At 35.6% G+C, this 23,576-nt stretch overlaps 2 protein-coding genes across 3 annotated transcripts in view; both read right to left on the bottom strand.

The window, feature by feature from the left end:
• Positions 1-10,430, bottom strand: part of LOC121327985 (ephrin-B2-like) — a 21,589-nt gene extending 11,159 nt beyond the window's left edge. Inside the window, exons 1-2 of the mRNA XM_041272392.1 lie at positions 9,708-10,430; positions 1-151 (exon numbers count right to left, since the gene is read on the bottom strand). The exon at positions 1-151 is cut by the window's left edge and continues 133 nt beyond it. Of these exons, the coding sequence (XP_041128326.1) occupies positions 1-151; positions 9,708-9,997 (441 nt within the window). The 5' untranslated portion in view covers positions 9,998-10,430. The remainder of the gene's footprint in view (positions 152-9,707) is intronic.
• Positions 10,431-14,992: 4,562 nt separating this feature from the next.
• On the bottom strand, positions 14,993-22,050 carry LOC121327755 (arginine and glutamate-rich protein 1-like). Of its 2 annotated transcripts, XM_041271938.1 has the most exons (5): positions 21,389-22,050; positions 19,455-19,517; positions 18,770-18,995; positions 16,454-16,537; positions 14,993-15,793 (listed from the first exon to the last, which is right to left on the bottom strand). In XM_041271938.1, the coding sequence occupies exons 1-5, from the start codon at positions 21,793-21,795 to the stop codon at positions 15,629-15,631; spliced, it is 945 nt and encodes a 314-aa protein (XP_041127872.1). In that variant the 5' UTR covers positions 21,796-22,050; the 3' UTR covers positions 14,993-15,628. The 2 variants fall into 2 exon arrangements, with proteins under 2 accessions (XP_041127872.1, XP_041127873.1); XM_041271939.1 differs by lacking the exon at positions 19,455-19,517 and having other exon boundaries at positions 21,389-22,044.
• Positions 22,051-23,576: the final 1,526 nt, after the last annotated feature.

Below are 23,576 nucleotides of genomic sequence, written 5' to 3' on the forward strand. Positions count from 1 at the left end.
GATGGTGCAGCTTTCAGCCTGCTCTCTTGAGACCAAGTACAGTTTATAATATTCATTTTGTCCGTTTCCCCTGGTGTCTGATTTTGGGCAAACAATGTCCAGTTTGTCTCCAATCTGTGGATACAGCACCAGTCCTTGTCCAGGAAGGAAACTAGAAGACAACAAGAAATGGGTCAAGCCATGTTGGGGGGGTCATTCTAGAAATAACATAGCACCTGTAGGAATTTGCTGTTAACTACAGATAAATAATCTGGTTGTCAGTGGAGAACAGTCAGACCACAAAAGAGGTTATTGCACATGGATTTTACTGCTTGAATGTTTGTGGCAAGTACCTATGAAACCTTCCATTTTAAAATCAACCACTTCCTTAATACCCAGGCTTTCTCACATTACCTGTTGTCCTTACAGTTCAGTTAGCAACTGAATTTCAAGATCAAAAATGATTGGCATAATTGAAACATCATGGGTGCACACTCTTGGACATAATGAAATATTGTTTTGATGTCCATACCATTGATTCAGTTCATGAGTTTCAATGTGTTTTCTTGAAAACTGCAATATGTCTTTTCAAAGCAGGCCACTGTGCACTACTGGATTTGTATGAAACAAAAGTCTTTTCATGCCAGAATAAGAGTGTAGAGGGATGAATTAGTTGTAGTGCATCTTATTACAGATGAATTCCTGTCCTGTGCTCGGTTCTACAGTTCCACACCAATCCTCACCTCCAGATACACTGCATTTGCTTCAATTAATACTCGGAAGGAGGATGTTAAACCTGCAGTTACTGATAGAAGAACCCAAAGGTCCCAGGCACAGGGTATCGGTTTTATATTACTGCACAGGAACCACTCATACTAAATTCAAAACATAGGTCCTCGAAACAAATCCTAAAACAATTAAAAACACTCCAAAAGCCCATAGATAATTTAAAACAGTCTTGTGCAACTTGCTCTGTAAAAAGGTGGTGTCTTTATTTATTTATTTATTTATTTTGATAAACATGAGTCAGACCCATCAGGTTAGGTTATCAGTACTAATTCAGTGTGTAATTCCAACAACCTCCACTTCCCATTTGACACACAGTAGTCTGCATGCAGATTTATACTCTCATATTTACATGTAATCCATTTAAATTTTGTCTTCCTACAATTACCTTTACAACTTGCATATAAGATTGAGTTTTACAGCTCATGGCAATGTGCCACGGAGTCTCCCCTTTCATGAAAACAAATGGTCTTAAACCGTCATTCAAGAAATGCAAAATTAGACATTATCATTAACTGCAGTAGGGTTTCTGGGAGGACAGTATGTGTCCAGAGGTTTAATGGAATACAAGCATCTCCCAGCTTCTAATGGGTTAATGAAATGTAGCTGCCATCTGCCAAACCAATCATGTATAAAACAGAGAGCAAATCAAAAAAAAGAGTGCCGATCGGGGACAAGAAAGAAGGTTGTTGAGCTTATGATATGCTAACTATCTCAAAAACAAATCCTGTCAAAACGGCTGCAGAAAGCAGATAAGATTTCTATCTTTTTCTAACAACAGAATTTGTATGCACTTGTACCGTCTTGCTCAGACAGTGCTTCCAGCAAGTCTATCAAAGAGGTGAGAAAGCACTTGTTATTTACAGTCCAGGCGTTAAAGACATTATGGCGGCTGCTTTTTTTTCCTTTAATGACTGCACCCAGTCTATTTTGAACTTTGTTGCTATTAAATACCCTTACTATTTATGCTGAACAAGGAGAAGAAAAGAAGAAAAACACTTTCTCAGTTTTTTCACTATGCAATTTTACATTTTGCATGATGCTATGGACCTACTTAAATTTACCTTAACCAAAAGACTTTGATTGGCAGAGGTCTAGTCATTAGTCAAAGACAAAAGACCAAAAGGATTTGAAACCCAGAACTTCTACTTGAACTCTTAAAAATCAGTGTACAAGGACTGGATCCTTAACCCTCAAACTTTCAGTACACAGGGAGACAGATGGGACTTCTACTGAAATAATTCCTAAGGAATTGTGCCAGATTCACGGCTTGCGGTGAAAATGGGTCTGGACTTGATTCCTGTCCTCGGTTTCGGAAGCTAGCAATTGGCATTTGTGCAGTCCAATTTAATTTTTTTTTTCCTCCATAAATAAAAACAGACTTCCAAAGTACATATTCTTGAGTAAGATATAAACTACTCAAATATCAAGTACTGGATACTTTTTGGAGGGTAGTGTATTATAAAAACAAGTATACAGTGTTAGTTAAAACAATCCCCTTTTGTCTGAGGCAGGAACCAGAACAATTAAAAAAAAAACTTCAAGTAAACACTAAAATCTTCTTAGATAAGATACAAGATTTTTAAAGATCACTTTAAAATAAGTAGTTTATTGAATTGTCTGTACAAACCCTTTCATTTTTTTTTAAACCTGTTTATTTTTCTAAAAGTGGAAATGGTTTTATTTAATCTCTGCAAATAGGAGTAGCGCTTGTGAACAGAAAAGTCTTGCGAAAGTACTGTAATGTGGAAAAAAATAAACACATTAAAAAAAAAAAAAAAAAAAAAAAGCTTCCAAAAGTTTTAATGCCTGAATTTTAAAGCTTGCTTTCTTTATTTAGTCTCCTCAGTATAAATGTATTGGCACCACCCACTGAAAAACAAATGCGGCATAGCAAGGTCATTAGCTTGCCTTCTAGATGGAGACATCCTCATTCACTTTATTACCTGAACATGAGCAGCCAACAGCATGACAGGTACGTTCAAAAACGACATATTAGGAGGAGCAAACAAAGCCAGGCCGCCTCATGCATATTGTCGGTAATCGATTTAACCTTTCTTCGAACAAAACACAGAGGGCCACACTAACTCAACTCCCCTTTTGTCATTTTCCTGCCATAAATATGCACCAGTCTGCATTGGAAAGGCTGATGGAGGCACAGAGCCTGCTGGACGTTTATCACGCTCTGTTCTCCGTTAACAAGCAAATACTTGCATGAATGGGCCATTAGCAATCATTCTCAAATGCAGAATTCAAGGTGCTTGGATGTGATCAGCCTGCTGATTACAGAAGGGTGCCCCTGTGCTTTGCAGAACACTTGCACTGGGTGGAATCTTTGCTATGCAATTCTTAAAGGTTAAACCAAAAAAAATAAAATAAAAATCAGGACAGAAAAGGCCCAAAAAAATCATAATGCACTAGGAAATTCCAGATTAAAACGAACAAACCATTTAGTTTAGTTTTTTTTTTTTTTTTCACCTGTGCATATCTGTGTCTTTAAAATCAAAAAGTTTCAAAATGTGTTATACCCCTTCTCCACTGGCACACCCGACCTGTGAGGGCTTGGTATGGTACAGGTTCTGGTGGTTCTACCCTTGAGCTTTATTATATTAATATAAAAGAAGAAGAAAAAAATGGAAACTAAAATTATAACATTTATTTACAAAAATATAGTAAAACAAAAAATACAGCTGTAACATGCATATAACTACAGCTCTCATGCTCACAAAGCTTCTTTTTTTTGAAAAAAAGGCACTAGTTTTGTAATAGAATGTGTACCCATTCTAGGCTTGTGTTTCAAGTATCATAACAGGCTTAAAATAATCAACTTGCAAAAATCTGCAGTTAGAGGAGGTGGTTGTCTGGCTTTTATTGCAAGTGCCATTAGACCAGGCTGTCTTTGAACTTTTTTTTTTTTTTCAAATGAAGGCCTACACCATCAAAAGAGTAGACCTATTTCAAAACACTGCTCTCACCAATTGCCCACAGCTTTCTCTTGCTACTGGGCTTTCCCTGAATGCAGCCTTCCATGTTCTCACATCTACAGATGTCCAAATGAACTGCTAATAAAAGAAAATGCTGGCTACATGCACCTGTAGGACACGGCTCCCTGGGACACTCAGTTCCACTTCAATGCCCCCGTCTTAACATGGTGGCTAGAAACAGTGGTACAAACCTCACAACCAGCAGAGATTTAAAAAATACCGTTAATCACAAGATTTACCATGGCAACGACGTACGTTAAAATAACAAGAACTACAGACGACAGGTTTAGTAGATTTGAAAATGAATTAAAAAAAAAAAAAAAAATCTACATTTTTTGAAAAAAATCCATCAGGTATTTTGTGAAAATGTATGTTACTATTTGAAAATTTGAGGTTTTAAAAAGACAGGAGGTAGAGAATTTGGGGAGTAAAACCTGAACGCAGAATGAGGTTTATCTTCGCTGCTACCAAGAATAGTGAAAGATTGTTGGTTTGGGGGGGGGGGGGCCTCAAAGATGGCTGAATCAAAAGAACTTTGTTTTCTTTTCAGACAACCTTCTTCTTGCCAGTCCCTTGTGTTCTTTACTCCTTCCCAGCATGTCCCTGTCTGCAGCACAAATAGATAAAAGAAACAAATCTCAAAGTGCGCCTAATCCTGCTGAATGGTTACAGCTAGGCCAGGAGTTAAAAGAAGAAAAAAAAACTGTTTGACTAACAGTTGCTCTAATATGGAGACTTAAATCATATAGAACCTTCATAAAAGCAGAAAATGAAATCCACCTTTACCATATTACACAGTACCAGTGAGCAAGAACTGAGAAGCTTTTCTCTACCGTCACCCTATCCCGAACCACAGCTAGGCCTTTCATATACTCTAATCCTGGCTTTTGAGTTTTGCGCTGTTCTCACACAATACTTTACCGCCCTAGGCAAGGCCGTTCTGCCTCTCAGCATTATGCCACCTTGAACATAGCCTTAAATCTATATGTTGCCATGGAATCACCCTTTTACCTTTCCATACATTGTAAACTGGATGGATTTAATGCATTATTTTTCTCTGAAAAGAAAAAATAAATAAATCGGGGTTTCATTACAAAAACAATCAGATTACGACAGCTAGTTACTCCTCTGGGCCTTTTTAGCTTTACTTCATTCATGTAGGATCTGTGTCTTTACACCCCCTGTCTTTAATTTGCATCACATCTACAAAGAACTAGTATGCAGTGTAATCTCCTTATTAACAGGGGCTGGGGTTGATTTACTTGAAAAAGCAAATTGTCAAGGCGGCCTGCTTTGTTTTTGATTCTGAACTACAAAATGGATTACCAGGGAAATCTTTATAGAGTTCACACATCTGTTAAGTAAAGAGAATTTACAAGGAGCATTAAATGGACAGACAAGGAAACTATGCCTATGGTTTAAATTGTCTTTCATGCACGACAGACTAAACATCTTAGTCTTTGTCCAATCAGGACTTGGTTAAACAAAGGAACCACAGGGGCTTTTCCATGCAGTTTGCCCTATCCCTCTCCATAATGTCCACTCTTCAAATACTGTACCTTAAATACAATCACACAACATAGTCAATGTGCCCAGATAGGGCCCTGCACTTTGAGAATTGGTCATTTTCATCAAAATATTTAAAACACTTGAGCTCCCTTATTTAATTTCCCACAAAAAGGTTTTGTTCATAACTATGCAGATGCATTATAAATGACCCAAGCAAAAACGGTTTTTGTGTCAGCAGCCAAGCCAGTCAGAGATTAGGCACACATGAATAACACTGTAATCACTTTTTCTCCAAAGAATTCTTCTAATTTGCAGTAAGCATTTTAGAGCAATCCTTTTCCCATGGTACTTTTAGGCTGGATTTGAAATGAATCTAGCCCAAGCAAGAACCTGTACGGTCTATGTGCTGCAGGTTTCAGAATGATCAAGAGATTCCACTAAATAACAACTTTATAAGAAAACAATGAACTTTAAAAACTTTTTTTCAATGCGACCACATCAAATAGAAACCTGCATGTTAGGCAGAGCCAACACCATGAAAAGGTTTCACCAAGAAGCTTTAAAAACATAAAAGCCTCAGCTATTAATAAATGCCAACATCCTTCAGTATTCCTATATAGATATATATATATATATATTATATAATATATATATATTATATATATAATAATATATATATATATTTTTTTTTTTTTTTTTTTTTTTTTTTTTCCTTAAAGATTAAATAAAACTTTTTTTTTTTTTTTTTTTTTTTTTTTTTTTTTTTTTTTTTTTTTTTTTATTTTTTTTTTTTTTTTTATTTTTGTTTTTTTTTTTTTTTTATTTTTTTTTTTGGTTTGATTGTTTTTTTTTTTTGTTTTTTTTTTGGGCCAATCCTGAACGGACTTGCAAAAAATATAGCATTATTATGGATTAGGGTATAAAGATAAAGATTTGTTAAGTCATAAAATATACTCACATTGAAAAATAAACAATTTTTTTTTTTTTTTTTGTGAAGATTTGCCGAACAATCTTTTTAATCCTGTTTTACAATATGTAGGCTTTATTTTCTTTTTTATTCCTAAACTGAACCCATGCTTTTTGTGCCCTAAAAAACCCCCCTAAAAATTGCAAATACCAGTTAATGCTGCCTTATGGGTCCGAAGCAAGCTGCCGTTTCCAGAGATAATTTCTCCATCATACAGCTTGCGCAGTCTGACATAACATATTAGTACAGCCAACTCTTTCATTAATCCCCGTTCTCTCAAAACAATCACTGTCCATTGCCTTTAGTTCATCATTCTGGAAGAATTCTGGAATGAGGGTGTGAAAGCACTACCAAAAGCAGGGGCTACTCAGGCATTTTGTCCCTTTAGTTGACCAAATTGAATCAAATACAACCTCCATTGCAGGGTTCAGTCTGTTCAATCAGCAGTGAGTATGCATTTGGTTACATACAAAAACACACATATCATAATGTAAGATGAAATTGCCCAAATAGCCCAGGAGGCCAACCAGGCCATCCAAAAAGGGTCATCAGTCATGCTTTATTTTCCAGTCACTAAAAAGGAGAAAAAATAAAAAATAAAAAAACAGCAGTTGACTAACAATTTCCCTGTAAAAGGTTATCACTGATAGGCCTGCATATTCAACCCAGAACTTTCCGATGTGATACATCTCAAAAGGATCAACATCAAATTAATAAATTCACATCAAGTGAAGGTTAATTTAAAAAGAAAAATGAGTAATGGGTCCCAAAAAACCAAAAGGCTTTCGTGCTGTGGAGTGTAAATCGTTGATTCTGAAAAGTTAAACCTATAGCAATACATCAGCTTAATGTCTACTCCATCTGAACTGCACGAGGTAGCTTTCTCTTCTTAGGTCCTTGTAATATCATACGCCTAATTTGTAACAAAGCACTGTTGCGTTTACCGTTATTTGTTGTTTAGATTAATTATAGACGAATAGATTAGGCTTACATGTGCAGTGTTAAAGTATTCTACTACAGAAGATGTAATTCCAGAAAAATAGAAATACGATCCATGCAAAATTAGGCTCCTGTCATCCGTCTTCATTTATGAGTTGTCCTGTGTATGTTGTCCACAGTGACCCTGCTCTCTGTGACGCCTGCAGCTGCGGACTAATCTCGTGACCAGTTGTGAAGTCGGTTGTTGTTTTGATGGTCTTTTTTTCCTCTCCAACAAACTCTTGAGCGAGTTTAAAATCCAGATTGATGAATGTATCCCATTAATTACAACCAATGTGTTCAAAATATGTTGGACTACATAGCATTTGAAAAGGCTGCTGACATCTTGTATATTAGGTACCACATGGTCAATTGTACAGTAGCACCTATAAAAACCCGCAACTAAAGCCTATACCCTTAACAGATATAGTTTTGTATGTTTTGTAGAATTATAAGTATGGAGCCGCTGCTTCCTGTTTTCCACAGTGCTATAACTCCCACTACATCATTTTCAAAGCACTTCTTCTTATCACAGCTTATCAACATTGTAAACCATTGCCACATTGCAAAACATCGAGCATGCAGAACCTTGAATGAACAGTCAGACCATTTCAGACTAAACGCGCCGAGCTGTATATCAGAAGAGTGACCTCTATAGGTCTGTGCTGATCACCAGGATCAATTCCTGTTCTACTTTTACTCTTGCCACTAGTGCGTTTTTCTAGTATCATGATTAATAAGCTATTATTTCAGAGCTACTTTTCAATACGTTGAACCGTATAAAACTATATACAAAAGTGCATTAGACCTATTATTACCAGGTTAATAATCTCAGTCATAACAATAGTAATGCTAATAGTACAGCATTATTTATTTATTTATTTTTAACTGGTTATGTGTACGGTAACGTAAAACACAAGTGCATTCGTAATTTGTTTTATCCTTGCACTGTTTCAGAAGGGGTTATTTTAAATGTAACTCAAGTTAACTAAACATACCAACATTAACACAAGTGAAATGGTGCCTATTGAATTTGAAAATTACTGTATTGTTAATAATCAATTTGACAACTTGCCTATTTAGCAATATCATCCAGTCTACACGTAATTCTATATTTTTACAGATAAATAAAAAAAATTGGAAAACAATACTACAAGAAATATGTATTAGTGTTCCAAAAAAAAAAAAAAAAAAAAAAAAAAAACGCAAGGGTGCCACACAGTGTATGTTGTATAAAGACTAAAATGTATTGCTTAAGATTGAAGCGTAATTCTTGATTTACAGCGTACCTTATCCTAACACACAGATTAAAACATAATAATTAACTTCATAATAAAAGCCAGCGGCTTTCTAGTTGTGTTTATTGTATCTGTAATCGTCGGTTTTATTTTCAAAACAAGCAATAAATAAATAAATAAAATCTCTCTCTCTCTCTCTCTCTCTCTCTCTCTCTCTCTCTCTCTCTCTCTCTCTCTCTCTCTCTCACACACACACACACACACACACACACACACACACACACACACACACACACCAGACTTCATTTAAATAAACCGTTCAAAAGTAGGCCTGTTCAATGCAAATAAAACTTCGGAGTTTAAAAGCATAACATACAGTTAAAGGTTTAAGCCGCAGAAAACTTTTCAAAGTTGACAATGTCATTTATTATAAAGTTCAAGCTTCTTTTTTGAAAGGCAGTATCACTTAATATAACTATTAAGTTAAGTTTATTTATTTGTGTGTAATTATTGAACATTTTAAGAGGCCTAGTAATAGACTTACTACTGTCTAGAACTGCATATTACATTTCTAAAACCGTGTTACATGCGATTTGTTTAGTAAAATAAAGCCGAATACAGGTGTAAATAACAGTGTATTCCACTGCCGATTATCCGAATAGCCTACTCGTATCTTGGTTTAATGGAGATTGACTTTTAAACGCAATTATTTTAAAATGATATATACAACCTTGCTTACTGAATATGGAAGGTTATTCCCTGCATTTCCATAGAAAAAAGCAGATACTAGGTGACACATTCCGGAGCGCGGTGTTGCAACTGATAAATTAGTGAACGGCTACAGTCATGGGTAGTCTTGTTGATTAGATATAAAACATGTAAAATACCGTAGACCACTTGTGTAGATGTATACATTTAAAAAATAAAAATAAAGCGTCAATAAAAGCTAATAATAAAGAACACACTGAACCTCCAAAACCACAAATGTGGATTGAAATCACAACACCGAACCCTTATTGAAGATCGTGTCATGAGGCTATTCTATACAATACCCACTGCGAGACAGTTTTTAAACGTGAATTAAGCCTTTAAATAATTAACTTGTAATAATTTCCATCTTGTGATTTTCTGAACCATGTATGTTGTAATCACGTTCACAATACGCACGGTGGAAATCGGGTTTATGCACATTCCTTATTGAATCTTTCAAAGGTAAAACCCGATACATTTAACCCGAATAGCGCTATACCCCTTGATTAGCCTTACTTGGTATTTGTTGAATTCCAGTAGATCGACTCCAAAACCGCCGAGCGGGACAAAGCAGTCTTGCATAAAATGACCACAACTCCAAAATAGTATTTCCAAACTGTGTCCCCCATAATTACTGGTATGATCGATCGCTCCAGTCTCTCGTCTCCAACCGCTGTGCACTTGTGCCGGTCGATCGTGTATATATATATATATATATATATATATATATATATATATATATATATATATATATATATATATATATATATATACAAAAACAATGTACTCCTAATACTTGAAACCATAAAAACGTCCTTTTTGTTTCAGTCCCAGATTTTCTTTCTAAAGAAACCCGTCAATAATATACGAGAATTCCACCGATCCACCTCGTTGAGATGCAAAGCGATGCACCGTCCAGGGCACAGTGCTAAATCTCCTAACGATCCGCGTAGAGATGGAAGCACTACCAGTCTGGTTACTGCCGATGTCCTTTCTGCGTATTCTTCAAGGTATATCCAATTTCTTCAGTATCACAAATCAGGAGGGATAACCAATACAGATCCAAATGTATAGGTTTGGTTAAAGTACATAAAGACAGTTGATTTGATCAATAATGTTTCTGCAAAACAACTTTTTTTTTTCTTTTTTTTTCATATATAGTCACAACAGATGACGGTAGATTTGCGACCTGTGCTCTTCAGTACCGGCTAAACCTGCTCCACTGTTTCTTCCTCTCAAAGCTTAGTTGGAAGTAACTGAGTGACTGATCCTGAACAGATAGTAGCATTTTCTACCCGCAAACTCCGCCCATGCCAGCGCTTATTGGCTCATCACTGGGAAACGTTATGTCAGTCAGAACGACACAGTGAAGTTGATTAATCGACTAGAACCGGAAAAAAAAAAGTACCAAATGGGATAGTAAAATAAAAATAACACATACATGTAATAATTATTCGTTACACCGATATTCCCACAATAGTGTTCACGTCTAGAAATGCTGTAACTATATGTCTGTGTGAATGTGTGTGTGTGTGTGTGTGTGTGTGTGTGTGTGTGTGTGTGTGTGTGTGTGTGTGTGTGTGTGTGTGTGTGTGTGTGTGTAATTACACTTATAATCAATAATTATAATGATGGGAATTGTTAAATAAGATACAAACCCCCTATATTGAATCATCCAGGGAAATATTACCCGTGGAAATACACTGTATATTTTAAATAGACCTACTATTAATTTAAATATCGATCACACATTGGTAATATTAATAATGAGTGAATTGTGTAATGATGTGTTATTTATTACAATTGTACATGGAAAACTGTCATTTTACATTTTACATTTTACATTTTTTATTCTTTTTTATTTTTATTTTTATTTAATTACTTCAGGTCAAAGCGGCTGCCATGTATTTGCACCTTACAATTGTTACTGGGTAAGTGTGAATTGCAGTAGGGACTGTTGATTACTGAAAGATTTTAAACTTAATCGACAACTTGAATTGATTAAGAAAAGTGAATCACGAGGTCTGTAATCATGGGCTGGTAGACACAGACAGGATTTACAGGGCACGTTTTTAAAATGATTGAAGCTAGAATCTGATATTTATTTATTTCAATTTTTATTTTTATTTTATTTTTTTCAGATGTGAATGTAAACTACATTTGACCAGAAAACACTGATCCTTAGGTTATCTCTACAAAGATGTTTCAAAACCTTTCACAGTGTTTTTTTTTGTGTGTGGGGGGGGGGGGGGGGGGGGGGGGGGGGGGGGGGGGGGGGGGGTTATGGGGGGGGGGGGGGGGGGGGGGGGGGGGGGTGGGTGGGGGGGGGGTTAAAAAGAAAATGTACTGAGTTAACGAGAACAGTGAACAAAGAAAGTAAATAAACAAAACATTTTTGTATTTTTGAAGGTTTGTGTAAAAACGTGCTTTTGCATAGATCAACGGCGCCCACTAGCGTGGAGAGGCATTTTTCAAACACAGCACAGGTACCTTTTCTACCCAATATGGAGGGCCTACTTTTATATTGATCTCACTTTTGTATGGACCGAGTGTGTGTGTGTGTGTGTGTGTGTGTGTGTGTGTGTGTGTGTGGGGGGGGGGGGGGGGGGGGGGGGGGGGGTTAGGTTAGGTTTAATTTCGCTCAGTAATAATAATTAAAATTTAAATTGTTTTTATTTTATTTTGCATGTATGGTGTTGTAGTCTAGTTTTGCATGTATTGGTGTTTGTAGTCTTCGTGAAGATGATTTATCATTTGTTCTCCCATATAGGCAGTTTAACTATGAAGAATGTCTTTTGTCCAATAAATTCAAGTTTTATTATAACAACTACAAACATAAAACTTTTCAGCTCTAAATATGTTTTTATTTTAACGAGAAATGATACATATCTTTTTTTTTTTTTTTTTTTTTCCAGATACAATTCGCCATTGTGTATTGCAGTTGGTTCTTTCCATCAAAGCGAAGTTAAAAGAAGGAAAGTTAATGTAATTAGATGGAAATCAACATATTGTCTGTCATTGATGAGTAGGGTACACATCCAGTGTGTATTTCTCTGTGAATCACTTTGACACCGTTACATGCTTAATCGTTTTCAGTAAACTGACACTTAAAAATATAATAAAAAAAAAAAAAAAAAAAAAAAAAAAAAAAAACATATACTGGCGAAGGAGCGCGTATTTTCTTACTCTGATCCAAATAGCACTCAGAAGAGACTTATGGTTTTAAAACTTTATTGATTTGTATAATCAAAACCTTTCCGTTTTCGTTGCGAGTAAAGCTGAGTAAGTGAATTGGTTCTGATCTTTTAACAAAGAACATCCTTATTTAAGGGAAACATAAGCGAAAATTAATAGTCATTTTATGATCTGAAAATATATCCTATATATATTATTTTCCAGCTCAGGTTTCAGAAAAGTTTGTTTTTCTTTTAAATGTGTAGTAAGCGTAAAGGAAAATATGGGCCAAGTAATCTTCCTTTCTTTTTTGTCTTTTCAAGCTTTTCCCAGCAGTGGTTTTAATTTTAACGTATCACTTAAAATGTTTTTTTTTTTTTTTTTTTTTTTTTCTTTTTTAATATGACATAATAGCATTGTTCCTTTTTTGTAGCGCAAACCATCGTCGGTAATTGTGGGGGCGTTTCGTTTAACTTTGAATCAAGAGTAACCACACTTGAAACAACAAAGGAAAACATAACAATTCAATCTATATGAATACAGAAACTGTTCGGGTTGAGAATAATATCATATCTTTCTTTAAAATAATAAAGAAAGATATGGATTGGAATGACCACATCAAAGACGTTCTTTATTTGCAAAGTGTTTGTCTGTCTGTCGGTCGATCCGTCCAACAGTTTTTATTGAACAGTCCTGCAGTGTCGTGTATTTTTTTTTTTAGGCAAGTTATTTGTAGATTGACCCGACAAGGAATCATCCAAAGCTACTTTGGCTTACAGTAATGATTCGTTATGTAGAGTGAAATGCTTTTGTTAATCAGTTCAGACACAGGGATCTTAAATTGGGTCTTTAAAAAGACCCAATTTGTACTTTAAAAAGACCCAAACGTGTACTAATTTGAACTAATGTAAAAGGTAACAATAATTGTTTTGATCTTGATCTTAAGGACAGTTAAAAACTCGCATACAAACTTAAAATTCGATCATTACATTTACACTGTTCATTTTTATTTTCTAAATATAACTAAAACTATAATTTAAATCAACAGACTTGTAAGCTGGAGAAACCATTTCTTGTTTTAATATTTAGAAAGCATGACTATACATAGCCTATACACTGCAACAGATTTTACTTTGACACATTCAGACCACCAAACAAATTCAACCTGCTTTCCTTGTTTGTTTATACTCAAATACAATGCTGATAAGACATATTTAGATTTATAAAAAAGTGTAATATTATAATTTGAAGATAGTGTTTAATATTAGGAATAAACAAACTGAATTCATTAAACAATATTTAGTTTTTAAAACTTTACACGAACTTGTGTTTCATAATTTCTGAAGTCAAAAACACTATGCAGTAGACATTGGGTTTTGAGTAGCCTTGTTAAACATTTGATAGCACAATTTTTGGTACTAAAGATCTTTTCTCAAACATTACAGTAGAAGACATTAAGGGGGATAAAATCAATAGAACATATTCTTAATTGGAGTTTACAATTTACGTTTTTCCTGATTTACACCGTCAGAATGCATCACTAATATTAGTGTAGTTAGATTATTTATTAGGCTACATTTTAGAATCCTGAAAGCAAGTTTTGCCAGCGTGGAAATGCATGTTTTAAATTTGACATTAAAAAATGTATTTTTGTTTAAATATGTAGATTAAGCAATTTGATAACAAAACCGCCTCGAATTTCAAGTCAGGAAGATAAGACCCCGTGCTCTAGTGTTTCACACCTTGTAAGGCATCAGATAATTGGTTTTCTTTCCAGTGTAGTTTAAGCGGGGTTTTAATTGATGCAGAGATAACTGTGCTGTTGGGACAACTGACAACCTCGCTATGTATCATGTTGTGCATGCACCCATTTCTTGTATTTATGTAAACTAACCCTTTCAATCTACATTTAAACATTTAATTACACAATGCACATACTATACACATTTTATATATACCATGAGTGTAAAGTTAAACTTCACCTGTTTTGCCTCGGAATTGTTTTCGAATTACTGTACACTTTCAAGACGGCTATGTAGTCATACCCTTTTATGCGGATCAAAGCCTATCCTTTAAAAATTAAGTTACAAAATCATTTACAAGTTAATGTAGATTAACATATTTAAAAAAGGTCAGATTTTAGCATATACCAAGAACAAAAAAATACATCATTCCATGTCCACAAAGTTTTGAAATGTACATATTTTTATTTTCTCTGCAAGGTATTTTTTTGTTCAAATTCAAAACATTGTTAATTGATGCTTTACTTTATTAATTTCAGGCTACCAAATAAAACAAAAGGGGTTCAGCAGTGATCTTGAAATTTCCAAAGAGGACACTTAAATAATGCTGTGAGATACAAACGTTTAAATCCAACTACCAAAACTGACTGCAAGAGTTCTCGAGGCTATAAGAAATGTGATCTAATCCAAAACACCAACCACTTACTTGACTGTACAGGTCCAAGCAACACAAAGGGTACATTGTACATGGAAAGTGAAAATCTCTTACTGCTGGAAGCAGTTGATTTAAGAGGAGCAAGTTTAGGTGCATTGGCACGAGTGCATTCTGTCACTGCTCATGCAACCTACTTAATTATCAAAAATAACACACACAAAAAAGAAATATGCATTCCAGACTTTTATTTGTCAATTATACATATTTCCAGAATGGGGAAAAATACCAAAGTCTGAGCAAACAAATTATTCCAACCCCCCTGCCCAACTAACCCCCAAACATGCAACAATAATTTCCTTACCTGTATCAGGATTGACTTAGAACCAATATGCTAAAAGCATCATTGGATTTTTACAATGTACTTGAGATACAGTAATACTTTGGTGCATTGTACCCATTCAGGATGCAAAAAAGAAAAAAAAAAACGCACCTACAATTTATTTCTCACATTATATTACGGAACATTACATCACATAGGGTCTATTAAAGATTATAAAAGAAACTTGCTCTAATCACCCCTTCAAGAACTGTACTTATTTAGTACAAACTTTACCATGATCTCTTGAAGAACCCACTCTGGGAGACTGCAATAGTAAGTATTGGGCAAAGGAGAAAGTTTCCTCTGTAATGTTTTAACATTAGGATGGTGGAAATTCAGTTAAAATCATATGCCTCTTCTCATTAAGAAAGATTGTTGAGCACAGCCCACATCAGTATAATAAGCCAACTTGTCAGACTTTCCAGAAAACACTTCAACATGAAGCTACCATACAGAGATTAAAAAAAAAAAAAGTAAAAGCTGCAGTTTATTCAGTTGGTTTTAGAGAGAAGGATAGCTTTGGCCTGGACTTCCCCTTGCCCAGGATCATTTTTTGCTCTTCTTTTTGTTGACGCTGCCTCTCTTGATCTAATTTCATCCTTTCCTCGTGAATTTTTCTTTGTTGTTCAACAATTTTCAATTGCTCTTCAGCCTGTAAAAGCAAAAGACAAGGTTAAACCACTATAGTAAACAGGTTAAATCCTGGTGAAGAAATGAAACATGGTATCCTCAATGATTTACAAACCACAGACAACACTGTTGGAAATTGACCAAAAAAAAAAAAAAAAAAAAAAAAAAAAACACTTCATATAAAAATTCTAAAGATAGTAATTCAAATGCAAGCAACACATTTTGAATGCAATACTAAACTAAATTATAAATAAGAATGCCCTGCAGTTTAAGAGTGCTACCCTGCAAAGGCATACAACACTTCAATCATATAGCAAATAAAAGGGAAAAAAAAAGAAAAACACCATAATATGAAGCTGTAAATATGGCCAGATGGTTTGTTGGGGACACGCTTAAAATACCAGGGCAACACTTTTGTATTCTACAATGCATGTGTGTTTGCGTAGAATTAATACATTATACTGCTGTTATATTTTTTCACCTACTGTTTTCATACAATACTTTAAAACAGTAAAGCAAAAGTAGTTAGTAATCAATGAACACTACTTACACGATGTGTATCTGGGCACTATCGTCATTTGAGAGCTGACTTTTCAGACACTATTTTCATTGACTCCTGAAAGTGGGTCTATTAATAATCTTCAGCATTTCTTTCAAAAACCACATGAAAACGCATTCATACCAGTTTAGCCTGAGCATCAGCAATTTTGCGGTTATTTTCCTCCAATATTTTCTCCAGCTCCTCTCGTTTTGAACGTTCTTCTTCCTAAATGGGAGACACGGTGAAATGTTAAACAAAGAACATGCTGAAAACTCTTTGCTCACCTAAGCTTTCTCTCATCATTGTTTGTGCCCTGACTCTCAAAACAAAGGTAGCCTTAGTTGCCACCTGTTGCGTCCCACACAATTAGACAAAATAAATAAAACCAAATAAAATAACCAGTACCTTTATAGGTGCTTTTATTTCTTGACTTTTCTACATTTACGACCCTCCCACTCCCTCAAACACCAAACAAAACTAAACTCTGTGTGCTTCAAAAATTCCTAATTATATAGTACTTACAGAAAAATAAAATACATTTTGAAAGAAAAAAATCACAATCAACATCGACAACTATTAAAATACTTTACAGCAATTATTTTGTTAAAAAAATAGAAAGAATACGTAATAGTTTGGCTCACCACATTATGAATACCTACGCATTTACCTATACTCCTTTTATCAGCATTAAAAGTTGGATATTTACTGTCTTGTCCAGTGTCCTGCAGAGAGAGAGAGTGCTCCTCGGCTGCCATACGCACCAGCTTCCTCTTTAAAACTGACTTGTACTGTTAGCGTAGCAACACCTGCATCAGCAGCTCAACCATTTACAAGAAACATACAAAAGCCGAGCTGAGGAGTGCAGATGTTTATGGTAAGGAGGAACAAAAGTATATAATTCATCATTCCTAAGGCAAACAATTAATAAGAATACATTAACTGTTAGTTATTTATATATATATAAAAAATGCAAGGTTTAATCCAAACTAAGGAAACTTTTGGCCTCATATACAGTAAGCCGAAACCAAATTAAATCGCTGGGACTCATGGAAAAAAATGTGAGGACTAAATAAATATAGGGGCAAAATATGGATTGTCCTGAAATGTTGCCTGCAGTTTTGTAGGGCTGCTGTTTAATAAAGCCAAGTGGACAAACAGAGGAAAGATGAAAATTCTTACTGTGATTAGTAACGAGCTGCTGGTCAATACTCATAATTGACATGATTGCAAAATAACAAACATTCCCAATTTTTTAGGGAAAAAAAACTAAGCATAAACTGCATGAATGAAAATGCACAGACAGCACTAAGAACTGCATGAGACATTTTACTGCAGGTTGCAATTAACTTAAGTTTCATTGTGTCACTAAGAAATTATTTTCTTAACACCTGCTCCACACTAACTAGTGAAATTTTAATTACAAAACAAATCGTGGCAGAGACTGTGAACAAGTTATGGATACAAGTTTGCTCACTCATAATCAAGGCGCTGCCACAAAAGTCAGTCCTTTCATGTACAAAGCAGACAATAGCCAGTAAAACAAACTAAACCTGCAATATATGCAACTGATGTATATTAAGAAAATAAAAAGGAGAGATTGTTACTTTATATATATTAAAAAAAAGTGTTTGACCAACAACACATCTACAGTTCAGGATCCCGAGTGTCGAGTGTAAGCTAGAACTTAAGTTACAGTAGCAGGTTACTCTCACAGAAAGGAATTTTTCAACTTTCATTCCAGCCAGTGTCGTAAACAAATGATGTGTTTAGCTTCGCATTAGGCAGGGACAAACCAGGTCTTTTATAACCCTCTCCAGGAAAATAAAAGACAGTTATTAGCAGGTACTGAAAACCGGTTCTAAAGAATTAGATGGATTCCTTAATGGCTCCTTTGAGTAAAGTGAAGAGCAGCGTAAAGGGTCTAATGATCAAGTTGCTGGAATTTATAGTCTTACATCTAAGTAGGATAAAAAGAAAACAGAAACCACTTGCCAAAGGCGGGGAGTGCTGTTGAGCCACTTGGCCTGGTTTCAGACAGAGGGAAGTCACTTGGGTAAAATACAAATTGATTAAAAGGAAAGCAGGGCAGGTATTTAAAAATAGAGCAAACACTGTTTTATTTAATAAACAAGGGTTGAACAATAAACAAACAAAAGGGATGATACTAGTTACTGTTTCCACAGCCATGGCAAAAGTTTCCCCACGAATTTCACAAACAGTCAGCGAGTAGCAAGGATGTTTACATGCTTTGTCGCAGTCATCTTTTTAACAGTACCTGCTAATTGACAGGCAGAAGACTTGTGAATAAAGGGAACGGAACTCTACACATGACAATTTTTAAAATCAGACTGTGTACTGCTGCCCGACCTGATGATTTGGACTGAGCAAGAGTAAAGAGCCTGGACCTGAAAGTTTTGCCATGGACTGTTGCTTGCATTCCCAACGATCAAGCGTTACCTCTCTAGCTTTCTGCGCCGAGAGCTCAGCTTGCCGCTGTCGCTCCAGCTCCTCTAGCAACTGTTTCTCCATGATGCGCTTTGCCTCCTCCACCCTCCGGAGCACCTCATGCTCAATCTCATCTTTCCGCTTCTCCAGCTCCTCCTCCACCCGCTTGGCCACCAACTCTTCAACCCTCCGTGCCGTCTCTTCTTCGATCAGCTTCTCCTCAATCTCCTGTTGACGACTGAGGGGAGGAAAGAAAAAAAAAGAAATCTATACGTTAGTAGCGTAGGATTCAAGGTTTTACTTTAATCTGAAAACAAATGTTAAAAAACTGACACCCATTGGCGCTTTTGCATGCTTTCCTTTGCAATTCTGTAACAATTTTCATAAAATGTTAATTTCAGTAGCGCAAAAATCTAATATAGCTAAACATTTTTTGTATTTTGATAGGGTGTTTAGCAGGCTACAGACTCTTCCCCTAACACAAGTATTTCAAAGCAGGTCAAATGAATGAACTTGTCTGTCAACATAGTACAAAGCCTTTTCATTGTGGCTTCTTGGTGTTGTTCCACCTTGGGGCGTTCAAGTTTGGAACCATCATATTTCCTGTGCTTCACTTTTTCACTCACTTATGTAATGATCCTGTGTGAGAGCACAAATACAATACATGGCAGAATGTTTGGTTAATTTGAAAACTGACCTGTTAACATGGCAGCAATGAAGCATGGTTCTACGGCAAAACAGGCCGCCCCCGCCTTCTAGTCTTTAGATTTAATAGTATAGTGATTACACAGGTCTCCCCTAAAGGGGAGAAAATGATATGTAGACTCTGTTTACTGTTAAATAGCCCTGTTTTGACACAGACTGAAAAGCATTTCATGTCTCACGCATTACGACCTTTGGGCAAACCCATACATTCTTGTACCTAAGCAAACCTAACACCACATAACAAGTGTCTTCTTGGCTTCTAATAACACTATAAAAGAAAAAAAAAAAGAAGTCACAGCTTGATGTTATGCATCTCTGCTGCCAATTTTATTTCATAACTTTGGGGACCTTGACTATGTCAAGACCACCTACTGTGTGTAGTAACTTTCTATTCTCAGGCTACTATCCTATATTAATTAAATCAAGAAAAATCTATATTTTCATATTGTCAAAATAGTAAATATTTGCTTACCCATTCAAAATGTTAGGCTAAAAAGCAGCTTGGTCTAGAGTGGATTATCAGGTTAGAAATTCAATGTTTACCCTAAATGCCCATGTTAAATAATGCCAGTAAAAAATTAAAAAATAAATCCCTTTTTAAAATGTCTGTAAGCTGTACAGTGTGATAAATCTTGCTAGTATATAAGAAATATGTATGTTATACACTTATAAAAGGGGGAGGAAGGTTGTGTCCAATAGATAGAACAACTGAGAATATAAACAGAACTGTAAACAAACCAGTCCACTGTGCCAACTTTCAAAAAAGGAGAATTCACTGACAGACTTGTGAACGGATACCAATGAATTAAATTTCACTGACGAAAATATGACTCCCATTTCATAACAGTTTGATCCATTCCTGGCTCTACTAGCAGTTTAATAAGTCACACCTGAGCTTATTACCTATACACTGTGGCCAACCACCCTGGTATTAAAACCTGGAATGAGTGAAACTGGTATGCAACAAATCTTACTTCTATTCCTGTATTTTAATGCAAAAATACTGTGGGGCACTACCGATTTACATCATGCGAATTGTGAGATTTTACTTATTGTATGTATATACTGCTTTTTATACAAAGGTATCGCAAAGCACTGTACAGTACATAGCATGCGAGAAACGAATTTATTTTCCATATTATAAATTATGCACCAGGCCAATATAAAGTGACCTAATCAAGTTTTACATCATTATACACACTGGCAAAGCCGATTTAACACTAATACGTAGTCTTCCACAGAATGCATCAAGACACATTTCGTTACATGTAAATAAACTCATTCATGGACTCCTCGGTATTCTAACATATAAGCCCCATTTATGTTTAAAATTACTTTAAGTTAGCAAATCTAGTATTAAATACTAGTAATAATTAATTAATAAATAAATAAATGCCTATTAACAGATATACACCCCCTAAACCAAGTTTAGGACCTGCACAACTACACAGTCTATTTCTTAAGCAAACAGTGGAGGCGTACAACATTGTTAGATATTACATTTGCCTATGTATTATTACATCTGATACACAGAATGGCAATGAAGTATGACTTGGGTATCGATGCAAATCACATGAAATCGTGAAGACAGACAGCTTAAGCTTTTACACGCTGATACTATATATATATATATAGATATATATATAATATATATATATATATATTATCTATACACACACACACGCGTCGATACCTAAATTAAATGCGTAGGCCTCAAACCAAACTCGACTCAATATAGTACAAAATATTTGTATACATGCGGCTCTTTCAGACATTTTAGAAGTGTGTACAACATACGCCCGTGCTGATGTATTACACTGGTTTAATGTCATTGATTGATTTTGAATTACATGTCCAAGAATAATGTTACTCTGAGGCCTGGTTGCAGCCCGGGATTACTACCACACGACTAAATACAGTACTTACATTTTCCTCTGTCTCTCAAGCTCGGCTTTTTTCTCCTCTTCCTCCTTTTTCTGCTTCTCATCCAGACTACTCCTTTTGCTCACCGTTCGCCCGAATATGTCGAGTCTTTCGGGCGGAGTAGCAGCTCGTTCCCGTTCTCTTTCCCTCTCCTTCTCCCTCTCCTGTTTCTCCCTTTCCCTTTCCCTTTCCCTTTCCCTCTCCCTCTCCCTCTCCTTGCGTGTCGCGGCAGTGGTGGAGCGGGACCTGGAGCGAGACTCTCTCCGCCGGCTCCTCTTGGCTTCTTTGGATTTCGATCGCTTCTTGACCCTCTCCTTATCCCTAGACCGAGACCTGGAGCGCTTTTTGCTGTGTTTGCTGCTCTTTGTGTGTTTGGAGCGGGACGAGCTGCGACTGCGGGAGCGACCCATTATCACCACAGAAAACCTTACAACTAACTTAAAACAATTGCTTCTTGAAACGTTCGGATGCCTTGTTGAATCGTAAAAGTATATAGTGAATCGTTCCACCCTAAACCTGCGATAACAGTTCGGATTCCCTAGAAACTGTAAAGTAATTGCTAAGACCGATTTCTTTCTCCCTCAAGCAAAATGGCGTCTTTCTCCTTTCTCCCAGAATGCACCACAAACTCGTCTTCTCCCGGATCCTTTTGGGCTACCATGGTAACAAGGTCACACTGAACAGGAAGCTGTAAGAACAGTTTTGGGACGAGTTATTTTATTGTTGGCTGATCAAGATTAATTTAGCACTTTTGTTGACACATACAAAAAAAAACAAAAAAACACATACAGTGGCCACATGCTATAAACCAACGAAATTTATAGCAAGCAAATACCAATGATTTCTGAATCCTCACCTTTCCAAAACTGAATTATTTATGTATGCTTTCTTTAATATGCTTTCTTATATATAATATAATATATATATATATATATATATATATATATATATATATATATATATATATAATTTTTGTTTTTTTTTTTACATGGGTTTTCTTTATTTATTTGATAATCAACCATTATAACTAAAGAACTATATTAATTCCACATCAAGAGAGTGTCTTAAAAAGGTAATTAATCATTTACCATACAAAAGAACACCCTGGTAAGGGAGTGCTTACAGTTTAATTTCCAACCTAACTGCTATGATACATTTTTAAGTTAATCTTTATTGTGCACCTGTTTTACAGTGACCCCTCTTCAGAGTCATTCATAATCTTTTGACAATTGGTGTATTTTATTCAATCTAATACAGAGGCCTCCATCTGCACCATTGTTTTGTTTCATACCCCTTTGGAGTGTGTAGTGGATCCAACCTGGATAACATGAAAGGTCCGTTGTCTTATCCACCTTTTCTCTGTTTGGTAAATTTTCCCAAGGTCTCCAGACTCCAATTTGATGTCTCTCCACTAACAGAAGTTTGATGGAATTAAGTAGCTTAAAGCATTTACTTTTCTTCATTGTCACCTCCATTGTCTAAAACAGTTAAACCCAAAGCCTTTGAGGTGTGAATGTTCTTTTATCCCCTCCTAGAATCAGTTGATTACATGTGAGCTGTTGGAGGGAATTTTCAGCTAAGTTAGCTTTTGCTGCTAACATTAATAGGGGCGGCATCAGTCTCGGAGGTATGACTTCTGTGCATTGCAGAATCACAATCTAAGAAAACTCCTAAGGACATTGAGATCTCATTAGACTCACATTTTAAGACTTTTTTTATCAAATTCCCTTGAGATTCGACTCCATGTTAGAGATGCAGACAGACTTAATTTCTATCTTACTACATGACTAGAGACCCTACGGATCAAATTGTATTACTGTAGTTATCCAAACATGGTAGCATTGATCCTGAAAAATGTGCACGATGATATACATTTGTATTCTCTTTACCTGTTTCACAAAAGAGCTTTACCTCTGGAATACATGCAGATATAGTGTACAGTCCATCTTTTTTTTTTTTTTTTTCCTGGCTTCACCACAAACTTTTAATAATACACACATGTAAAGTATTTGTCTGTTGAGGTATCTGCCCACAATTTCATTTTATTTCTTTGACTGATCTGAATTCTCTTAATTGGATTATTAAAGAAAATCAAAGTCATCAAGCAATCTGGCCCAGCATTCCTTGTTCTGTAGTTCTTAACACAACATGGCATACATATTGTACAACCCTCCCACATTGTGCTAAAAAA

The sequence above is a fragment of the Polyodon spathula genome, chromosome 15 (assembly GCF_017654505.1).
Source record: "Polyodon spathula isolate WHYD16114869_AA chromosome 15, ASM1765450v1, whole genome shotgun sequence".
Lineage (NCBI taxonomy): Eukaryota > Metazoa > Chordata > Actinopteri > Acipenseriformes > Polyodontidae > Polyodon > Polyodon spathula.

Coding starts and splice junctions, on each gene's coding strand:
- LOC121327755 (XM_041271938.1), bottom strand. CDS start 21,795: ATGGGTCGCTCCCGCAGTCGCAGCTCGTCCCGCTCCAAACACACAAAG. Junction 18,996..19,454: donor CATTGCTGCCATGTTAACAG/GTCAGTTTTCAA, acceptor TCCTCCCCTCAG/TCGTCAACAGGAGATTGAGG. Junction 16,538..18,769: donor CGGCGCAGAAAGCTAGAGAG/GTAACGCTTGAT, acceptor TCTCCCATTTAG/GAAGAAGAACGTTCAAAACG.